The sequence below is a fragment of the Camelus bactrianus genome, chromosome 28 (assembly GCF_048773025.1).
Source record: "Camelus bactrianus isolate YW-2024 breed Bactrian camel chromosome 28, ASM4877302v1, whole genome shotgun sequence".
Classification (NCBI taxonomy): domain Eukaryota; kingdom Metazoa; phylum Chordata; class Mammalia; order Artiodactyla; family Camelidae; genus Camelus; species Camelus bactrianus.
The window spans coordinates 17661238-17672434 of record NC_133566.1 but is presented as its reverse complement, the minus strand read 5'-3'; the positions used below and the strand labels follow the sequence as shown (position 1 = coordinate 17672434).

At 36.9% G+C, this 11197-nt stretch overlaps 1 protein-coding gene across 3 annotated transcripts in view; it reads right to left on the bottom strand.

The window, feature by feature from the left end:
• Positions 1-728: 728 nt before the first annotated feature.
• Positions 729-11197, bottom strand: part of ZC3H6 (zinc finger CCCH-type containing 6) — a 52689-nt gene continuing 42220 nt past the window's right edge. For 2 of the 3 annotated variants that reach the window (XM_074354675.1, XM_010958987.3), the window contains exons 11-12: positions 10896-11132; positions 729-8486 (exon numbers count right to left, since the gene is read on the bottom strand). In XM_074354675.1, coding sequence (XP_074210776.1) covers positions 7018-8486; positions 10896-11132 — 1706 coding nt within the window. In that variant the 3' untranslated portion in view covers positions 729-7017. The remainder of the gene's footprint in view (positions 8487-10895; positions 11133-11197) is intronic. The other variant, XM_074354676.1, reaches the window with a different exon arrangement.

Sequence of the window (11197 nt, the reverse complement as noted above, 5' to 3'; positions counted from 1 at the left end):
CAACACCTAACAGCACATGCTAAGTGCTCAGTCTTTCTTATGTAAGTGATGAACCCCCATTCTGTCCATGAGGAAAGCGGTACTCAGTGAAGTCCTGAGTTGCCCCATGTTGCACTGCTCAGAGAGGGTGCGCCAGGACCAGGCCACGCTAGCTCTCAAGGAAGAAGTTTCCAACAGTCTTGAGTTGCTCTATAATTAAATCCAGTAATCTACTGGGTTCTCTTACTTGAGACAGGGTGTCCTTGGCCACTGAACACACTAGAACAGGAGCCAGAAAACATCTTTTAATGGTGTTTCCTGACCTTTGAGGGAAGCATGACCAGCCACTTCTTTGTTGCTCCTGATCTTGGAGGGAAGTGGGACCAGTTGCTCTCTGAGAGCCTTTCCTGTGATGAGATCCTATTTTGATCCTGAAGAGTTCTTGCTCAACTCTAAGCAGCACATTTGCTAGCAGATTCACAGATTTTAAGAGAAAATTAACAGAAAATTAATTTAAGCTAATGTAAGAGATAGGATAGGGTTTTAAATGCTGTCAATCTTTGTGGGCAAGTGAAGCACAACATCTGTGCCCTAAAGATAAACTGAAGGATAGCTTACTTCTATTACCTTCTTTCAAGGAAGGCCTGGAGGCGTTCCGTTTACAAGCTCTTATGAGTACACGGCTCCTTGATATTCTATGTTTAAATCGAAGATTTATTAAAGCAAAGCAATACACTGCCAGACAGATATCATTAGAAACATTTTTATTTAAATCAGACAATAGAAAGGTGTCACAGAAAAAAACTGCAGAAACTTGCAACAACAGAATGCAGCTTGGAAAAGTTATTAGTAAATGAGAAGAAAAAAAGATACTCCTGCTTTCATGAAGTGATTTGTTAGTCCTTATGTAGAATAACTTATCAATTCAGCAAAGTACACCCCTTGACGGTATCTTTTGAACAGACAGTAGATCAACAATTTAGTTAATTTACTAAATTGGTATCTACTAAAGCCCTCCCAAGTAAACCAGCCAAGGCAGCATTTCACCAACACTTGAGACACAACTTGGGGAACTGAAATAATTACAGGAGGAAGTTTGGGGAAAAAACTCTACCTCATCCTGAATAGGTTTAATCTGGATTTCAGCCCACTGATGGTACTTGTAAATCTCACAGAACATGGGCGACCATGCATCTCAACACAGCACCCCTCCCTCCAAACACACACACACACACACACACACACACTCCATCCTCGGACACTAGTACCATCTACCCCTTTCCCACGCACAGGCACAGCAGCCCTAGACTGAAGACAAAATGACCCGGGCCCTGGAACCCGGGGTCTGTGCTGAGCCCCTTCTGAATCCTGGGTGGGGGAGCAGTAGGTTTAGGGTAAGGTATGTAAAATATTTTTAAACTTTGGCAGTAAGTATACAAATGACTACTTCTTGATTGTCACTTTTAAAACAAGTACCATTCTACCTCATGAAAAGACACTGTCTTATTTGACTTCTCTCTCAAACATTGGGAGGGCAAATTCATGTAAAACAGAGGTGGGCTAAAACCTCCCCCCTGTAAGGAATAGTTAATTATCTTTCACCTTCACTATTTAAAAAGCATATAAAATGTACAGTCTATCATTGACAACAGACCCCAAGATCTTGCTCATAATGGAAGTTTGGGGACAACATGGCTAATTTTTTTAAAAAATTGGGCGTCTATCTATTTAATTCCTTTACAATAAACTATATTTCAGACCCCTGACAAAATAATATTAGCTAATGCAAATTTCACCATTCCTCTAAAACTTAATGCCCTCACAGAGGTATTAAAATCAGTACTGAGCCAGGAAGTATGGGGCCTGATAATTCAAAGTTGATTTTTTTTTCTAATAAATTCTAAGTTTTAAAAAAAAGAGATTAAGGATAAATCAAGTTACAAAATACATTCCAAGAACTCACAATCTTGTTTGAAGAAACAGATTTTCTGTACAACCACAGTGATTTTCCCAACTGTAACACATGATTGTTCTATTCCAAAGGGTAATGAAGGCTGTTTAAGGACAAGACACAAGATCCAAATTTAGAAACCAATTCATGACTTGAAATGGTAAATTATTGTTTATGGTGTTAGGATAAAACATTATTGGAAATTCACTAGGGTAGGCATATCTTTATAATTTTGGTTGATTTTTGATGAGACCAGGAAGGGGGAAATTAGAGAAATTTTATTTTAAAATAAAAATACAAGACTCTGGTATGTAGTTCTTTCTAGTTATAGAAAGAATCCTTCATAGATCTATAGGAACAAATTACTGGTCTATTTAAACTTCCACAATGAAATAGTAAAGTTATCTCATAAGTCTGGAGGACTCAAAAGTTGTGAATTATTGTAGAAACATTTAACTCCTAGGTAAAGCTGCCATAACCCTACCTTCACATTGTTTGGGTGGGAGGTGGGGAAGGGAGACAAAACAAGAGAAGGCTAGTGCCCTGTGCCTACTGAATGGAGTATAATTTATGAACTGTACTCCTAATATGACCGTGGAATGGCTCTGCCACACCTGTGCTAACAGATGACGGCACCTGTAAAATCTACACATGGACGGATGAGGTTAGGAGGCAATCAACAAGCCGTTAATAAAGCACCCACTGTGTGCCTAAAACGAGGCTTGTTGCAATGGGGGAACGCATATGGGTTCTGCCTCTGAAAGTGTAAAAGACAGTTTAAAATGTGTGCTTTATATTTCTTATTTAAAAATTAGAAATTCTAAATGTTATATTGATGTTAACTTAAAAGTCCTTTTTCTTCGGTCTGTATCTTTTCCAAGAAAGGCAAGTTAATTTGGATTTTGTTACAACTGGCAGATTACTGCTGATAAATAACATACTCAAAAAACATAACCCCAGCAACACAGTGACTGGTAGCTACTGACACTGGTTCTGCAAATCACATTAAGCTACTCGGGGAAAAGACGTATAAACACTAAATCGTAACACATAAGTGAGGAAAACAGCCTTAAACACTCAGACCCTGATTGGTTACATTTTGTCAAAGCTTAAATTTCCTAAACTAACTCTTACTTAAACTAATTAGGTTTACTAACTACTACTAAATTTTGAACATATTATTATCAAGTGCTGCCAAACCAGTTCTGAAAAGATAATTACAACTCTTTGTCTCAGAAATTCAGGAAAGCCCAGTTACCGAAGGTTGCAGGTGCCCTGTCGGTGGACTGCTTGACTCCCCCCCCCCCCCGCCCCAAGGTGCAGCCCTCAGCCCAGAAGGGTGAACTCGGGGAGAGCATCTCCCATTTGAGAGAGGACCATGAGACTCTGTCGTGCAAATGGAAAGATATGGACAAGACCTCACATCTAGGTCCCTAAGAACTTTCAAACTTCAAGGTGCCATTAACCAAAGGAAAATGGTATCTTTACCACGCAAGTGGTCACTAAGAAAGACCTCAATGTCACATGCTTGCAGAAATATGTATTAAGAGATGGGAATAAATATCCCTATTGTTTCTAAGAGCCAATGACTCTTACAGTGACTGAGTTGGCCACATCACCCATTCCATACATGCTATGATTTAAGCAAACACAGCATGCAACTAGGATTTTTACCCTCCGTCAATATTCAACCTGATAAAAATGAGCGAGAGGTCAGATCTTGAATGGACACTACAAGTCCATACAGCGTTAAAGTTAGGAAAGTCCTGTGTCTTACTGATACAGAATGTTCAAGGAAATTAATACTCTCTGAAACAACTTCTGGGGCAATTCTGTGTTTTAAGTGTGTATCATTGTGCAGTACAACTTAATGCAAACCCAGTGGGAATGTAATGACTATGTCTGTGAAAGTTACAAAGCAATTTTATATTTACAAATACTTTAAAATAATAATTCATTCACTCCTTACATCAAATCTGTGAACAGTCAAAATTACACCCATTTCACAGATGACTAGACATTGAGCTATAACACCTATAAATCAATTCAGAACAAGAATATTAATTCAATGTCTTTAAACCTTCAGCCCTCACAAGTTCTCCTTTCCTCTTTCTGTCTCTTCTGATTAATTCAGCAAAGTGACTTATGCGAGCACTCATACAGGATTCTTTCACTAATCAACCATTCTTCTACTCTTAAAGTAAGAACAACTAGCAGGGAATACTACTGAAGTCCTACAGCAAGTTCAAAGGCAAACAGAAATCAAAGCAAATGTCATCTCACGATTAGGCTGCTTTGGCTGCAACCTAACTCTGGGGTTTGGCGCATTCAGCTGGGTAACACAGAGGGTCTGTTCAGAAACAGACCTACTTGCTGAGGCACAGTTTGAAAACACTCCAACATTTGGTTAATTGTCAAGATTCAGAATGAGGTCCTAACTGGGAAAGTCCCAGAGATAGGAGCTGTGGGCAAACTAAACAAGACATGGGAAAGGAGCTGCTCAGTCTAAATTATGACCATCTGGGTATCCCAATTCAACGCCCTGATACACCCCACTCTGCTTAACATCAAAGAGAACAGGTGTAAAACTCTCGAAACCAGTATGAATAGTCAAGTCACACCTCAGTGAGTCTAAAACATACAAGTTATTTCTGTCAGCTATATATGTTTGGCTTCTAAGAATAGGAACATAATGTACTTTTCAATGTAACGGTGTAAATTAAATTAGATGGATTCTAAAAACACCAGTTCATCTTAAAGAGGAGTTTATAAATTAGAGAAAATGGCTATTTATTAATTTTGGTAAGAAAATAGGAAAAAAGAAGAACATTAAAATAATCCAGGTTGATAGGGCATAACAGAAGATTCCCTAAGTTAAAGTTATCTCAATTAAAAAGCATCACAAATAAAAATCATTAAACATAAATAAAACATTTTCATACAAAATATGTTGTTAAATTTGAAAGTTGGTTCAAACTGTCTTGCAAAATAGCCTCTAGGACATTAGCTGAAGTAACGGGGGCTCAAGAACGCTAAGTAAACGAACATTATAATTTGTATCAATGATTTTGGAACCTCAGTTTTTAACTAATTTTTTAAAATCTCTCTTAGTAAAAAGGATCTTCTGTTAAGAATCTGGAAAAAAATTTGGATTCTATTTTGATTCTTAACAAGCCAAATTATTTTTTTGGATGATATTGTAAACAGCATTACTTACAATAATTATAAAAGCATGAATTAAAGATTTGCTAAAATTTTCAATTTAATGACTAAAATTCAGCAATTTTACTATTTTTATCCTGATAAATAAATTATTATTTTTAGGAATATAAGTATGTATATTTTCTCTGTTAGTTTTACCCATTTTATTAACTTTTCTATTAATACTAAAGTTTGTTTGGACAGTAAATCAGAAAGTACTTTCTACAGTGGCTTTAAAATGCATTTTTTACCCCCCAAATATTATTGAGAACCATTTTAGACAACAATGGAACCGAAGTGTATATAGTAGGAACTCACATTCCCTTGAACAACTGTCCTCCTCTTAGAACACAATGAGCTTCTTAGGTGGGCAAGTCGCATTCTTGTTCACTTAACTGCCACCCCATTTAAGCACGGAATCAGAGCAAACAAAGTAAAAAGTGAAGAAGGGAAGAAAAAGAATACACATTAGTATTAAACCATATGCTATGTGGTTTAGTTCCCACAGAAATATTTTGCTGTGTATTTTTAAAATCACTTCTCAAGGACTGAGTTCCTCTCCTTGCATTACCTTTATAATGAAATGCTCCTTTTCAAATGACTTATTGGAGTTGTCACCAGCAAATACTGTCACATACCTCCAGTTCAAGATATGAATATCAGTGTAATACTTGGTTTTAGGTATAAATAATACATGTATAAAACAAGTAGGGCTGCCATTATTTATATACTGCAATAAATACATGAGAATGAATACAAATTATTTTTCATAAAAATACAATTTCTAATCAATTTAGGAGGTTTCCAAACTATGAGGACACTAAATACATTAAAACACAAGGCAGTCTCCTCTGTTATAGAATGCCAGTCAGGTGAGATCTGAAAGAAATTCTTTATTGGTAGCCATATACAGTTGACTATACCATCTCTGTGTTTTCTTGCTATTTAAGAAAAAGTATAGAACCTGGACATTTAAAACATTATCAATGCAATAATCATTAAAGGCTCTCACTGGATCTTTTAAAACTCTGTTAAAAATTGCCAAAGTCATGATGAATACAATTATTGCAGCTACATAATTTGAAAAAGTAATATAAATTATGCTGCTAAAGACAAAAAAATCGAAATGTATAAACATCATAATATAACAGCAGTAACTCATAACTAGTTAATGTGAAAAATTAAAATTTAAAAAGTTACGTTAGAGGAATTGGGAATTTTTCACTTTAGCAAAACATTCTATTTATGTATCTCCAACTTCTATGATACAGTATACTGTAAAATACCTTTAAAAGATATGACATTCAAATGCTTCATTTACACAAATAATATTGCCAGTACTAATAAAAGTGATGCCCCTTAACTAAATGAACTGCTCTAATTGAGATTAAAAATGTTTTCTTTACTTCATTTTACAGTTTAGCTAGCAGTTAGCATTACATATTAATCAATTCTGTGTTCACAAAGAGAGGATCCTAGTCAAAATACTGTTTCTCAAAAGTAATGTACATTATATTGCTTGAAACTAACAACCATATAAAAGTGGTAATCATTTATCTAAACACTGATTATGAAAGACAACTGGCATATATATATGCAGGCAGAGTGTTGAGTTCATGATGGTTTATTTACAATAAAAGTATTTTTACTGAAGCTAACATGATATATAGGTTTCTATGTCAATTGCTACAGTCTTTTAAAGTTATAAAAATATTATATAAAATTCCACAGGCTTTAGAGGATATAACTTCATGTGGTTCTGATACTAGCAGCTGAAAAGTGTTTATAATTTAAAAATAAATAAACTATAGAGGTAAACCAGTTACAAAACAGCAGAGGACTGCAACAGTCACAAGAGTGAAAAGAACTGCGGAGTTACACAACAGCTAACAGAACGGTGAAGCAGTTGGATCAAAAGTTTTAAAAACCTCTTTCAGAGACTTGTCATCGGTTTCTCTACTGGGGTCATCGTCTGGGGTGGGGCTCACCTGTCCCGTCTGCCTCGCCTGCCTTGGGTCACTGTACTGGGGTCTGATTAAGCCTGTTAACGCCTGGATGGGAAGACTGTGCACTGCTGGGACCTGCACCACACCGGAACCCCTGACAGGATCTGCCTGTGGGTCCGCCGGGCCCTCAACAGTCACATCCACACTTGGAGCGATCTTCTGTGGCAGGACTGCTTCTCCAGGAGAAGGCTCATTTCTGTCACTACTTTTTAAACTACCACTTTTTCTCTGGTTCTCTGTATTTTCCATCACTAGCTCTGATGCAGATGGTGAACCCTGCTCCCTAGGGTCATACAAACTAATACCACTAAGAACTGAGCTTGGGGTTCCCAGGGGAAGGCCAGCTGAAGAGGAGAGTTTAGGGGCATATGGAGGCAAACCGGGACCAGAGCTGCTAGGGACTGCCCCTAAGGGCTGGGATGAGCCAGCATTTGATCTGGCTAAATGAGGGGCACCCTTTGATGTATGTGAATCCTTCATAACTGCTTGATGAGACTCTGTATTATGCAGTCTGTGAAGTCTAGGATCAAAATTTTTTTGCAGCCTAGGATCTCCCAATTTACTTCCTGAAGCATGCAGGTCTCCCAGTTGCTCTAGGTAGCCTTCTCTGCTTGTTGTGCTAATTTTCGCTTTGGCTGCTAATTTTGAATCAATGGGCACTGTGTTTTGATGAAGATCACTTTTTGTATTCCATAACCTACTGAGCCTCTGGTCAGCTATCAGAGGGGGCAGAGGTAAATTGATTGAAGATACTGGATCAGGTTTAGGTAAAGGGACTGGAAGTAAGTCTTCTGGAGCCCACACGATGTGTTTTGCAAAGTTGGGTTTGGTTAGGATAATATCCATTTTAATGTGGCTAAACTGCCTCAGTTGTGACCTTGGATCCTGGAGCATTACACCAGGGGAAGAATCCAAAGGTATTAAGAACGCTTTTTCTCTCAGTTCTCTTTCTGTGTCTTCATCATCATCATCTCCTCTTTTGTGTTTGACATTAGAGCCAACGTTTCCATGATGTAAATCAAACTTTGCTCCACCAACCGAAGAGCCTACATGACCACTTCCATTCCCGCGTAATTTTCTGGGATCCCACGCAAGTCTAAGATCCAGTGGGGTAGACTCAGAAGATTTTCTAAGGTCATGCCTTGAGATAGTCCGAAGTCTGGGGTCAACAACTTGGTTTCCTTTACTTTTCTCTTTAGCAAGTCTTGGATCAGTAGGAGTGCTGAGTTCTGTGGAAGGTTGTTGTTGATTCCTTAAAGTTTCTGTTTGTTTCTGTAATGTTCTCAGTATCGACTTGACACTGCTTCCTTCTTCCTCTTCACTACTGGAATACCAGTTAACAGTATCATCTAAAGGCAGACAAAAACTGACTGTAAAGAATGAAGCATTCATATATGGCCTTAATTAAGATTTAAAAAACACTATTCCTGAAATAAGTGTAGTCTAACTTCAAGAAAATGCACCATAGAAATGCCAGTTTAGAGGGAAAGGATAAATCGGGAGTTTGGGATTTGCATACTAACTACTATATATAAAATAAACAAGGTCCTACTGGATAGCATAGGGAACTATATTCAATGCCTTGTAATAACCTATAATGAAAAAGAAAATGAAAAGGAATACATGTGTATGTATAACTGAATCACTTTGCTGTACACCAGAAACTAACACAGCACTGTAAATTGACTATACTTCAGTTAAAAAAAAATGCCAGAGTTTCAACTTGTTGGAACAAGATAAGATGTGGTATAACAATTAGCAATTTAGTCATTATATTCTACAAAGAAAGAGATGTGGTATTGGAACATCTGTAATGTCCTTCCAGTCAGAGAAAAATCTGGACCTTTCATTCGAACTGGTCAAAGGGAACTCAGAAATGTGTGGTAAGATAAGGTTGGGAGAAGAAGGAAATACACTCTTGGAAAGGAGTAACAAAATGTTTCAGCTCTCTTTAATTCAAGCAATTCTTAAACTTCATAGCTCTGGATTTAACAAGGGGGAGATATTTTTTAAAATCTGGGAAAAAACCAAAATGCTAACAATGATAATTAAGGAAGCAATGGGAACAGAGCAAATGAGGGCTGAAGTGGGAACTTTCCCTTCATACTATGTTGTAATTTTAGCTGTTTGACTACGTGAATATATCATTCAAGCATTAAATGAAAAATAAACAAAAAAATACTTAGTTTGAACAAAACATTGTTTACAAAACAAGCATTGGTAGTTAGGGTGGGGATGTGGTTTAAAATAATAATACTATGTCACAATGGCAGTAAGTTTTACTCATATCTTGGTGTCTAAAAAAACTACTTATAGCCAGACACTGGACCTTTCTTCTCTTTCTCCAGGAAGCTTAGAAGTACACTTGTGATTCACTTTTACCTCTTGCAGTTATTTTAGATTTTTCTGAATAGGGGTGTCACTGCTCACAGAATTTGGTACTTGATCCAAAATATTATTTTATTTTCACTTTCATATCAATATATTTTATAAGCAGTCAAATTCCTTTTGGAATGAGAGTAACAGAAGGAAAGTAGATCAATGGAAAGCAGATACTAGACAGAAAATGAGTTTTAAAAGCTTTCTATCTGCTTTTTATCAAAAGAGATAAAATTTATAAAGGCAAAAAAATTTGTAAAAATGAACACAAACACAAAAATATCTAGCTGTTTGGATGTTTTCTGTATACAGGGAAAACAATCCTCATAAAAATTACCAATTGTGTAATATTATAGCATAAATTTTATATCATCTAGAAAAGTTTTAATTTTCTTGTTTATTAAAACATAAAGCTTTGTAAGACTTTAAAGAAAGATTACTAGGGGATGGGGCAGATGTATAGCTCAGTGGTAGAGTGTGTGCTTAACATGCATGAGGTCCTGGGTTCAATCGCCTGTACTTCCATTAAAATAAATAAATAAATAAACAAACCAACCCAATGACCCCACCAAATACAGATTACCATTAAAATGGTTATTTCTTAAAATTAGCACCTAAAGGAGTAAATATAAACTGTTCAGGAAATTCGCTTATTAGAAACCCCTCATTCCCTTGTCATGCTACATAAATGAGGAGTTAATGGTATCTTCATTGAAAATATAGCAATGTTTATAGAGTAGCTTGTCACTATCTAGAGTTATCTAGTTCTACACAGTTATTCATACATTTTATGTTTCAGTGGCCAAACACATCAATTTTATAATTCATAAGAACTAGGTGATTTAAACTTTCCTCCCCTTAACTCAATCAACTAATTGCTATATGCTTATCAGTATCAAAAATACCAAGGGAAGCTTAGTGTCTCCACATAACCTTTTATATTAAAAATAATATTCCTTAATAATATAGTAGAACCGGAAGTGTACAGCCTATGCCCATAAAAATTCCTCTAATAATTAAATCATTTGAACTTGGATTAGAAATCAAAATTCCTGAAGTGGAAGGTATTTTGTTCCTGTTCTATTTCTTTTCTTCTTAAAAAAAAAAAAAAGGTTTAATAGCAAGTCTGCTTGCCCAGGCCTGACACTCCAGCTTCAGATCTCTTCATCGCTTCAAATCAAACCCTTTGCAATTAATTACTAATGCATCAGTGGCACTGGAAACCGCAATCAATCCCAAGAAGACAGGAGCTATGAGATAAACTACAAATAGAAGAGACAGTGCTTAGGAACCCATTTTTCAAATTTTAACTTATTCAAGACCATTTCAGGAACTGAGTCATCTAAACAGGTAAAATGCTATCACAACACCTGACACACCTTCTTCTTTGCTTAGTGCCCTCTGAGGCTGAGTGCTGCCTGGATCTTCATCTTCTTGGTATTTCTGAGTAAGTCTGACAAAAAGAGCTCTCTGCACTGCAGGGGGGAGACCTGGGGCAGGCAGGGCACCAGGGCATGTTACATTACCGCCGCTGTCAGACCCACTCCCGTGGTTAGGTGAGTCTTGAACGACGGGAGGCTGATGCTGGGCAAATTCTCCATGGTGCCACGTCCCATCTACACACGTAACACGGAAAGAAACACACTCTGATTTAGCACAAAACTCCACTAGAGAGTAGCAC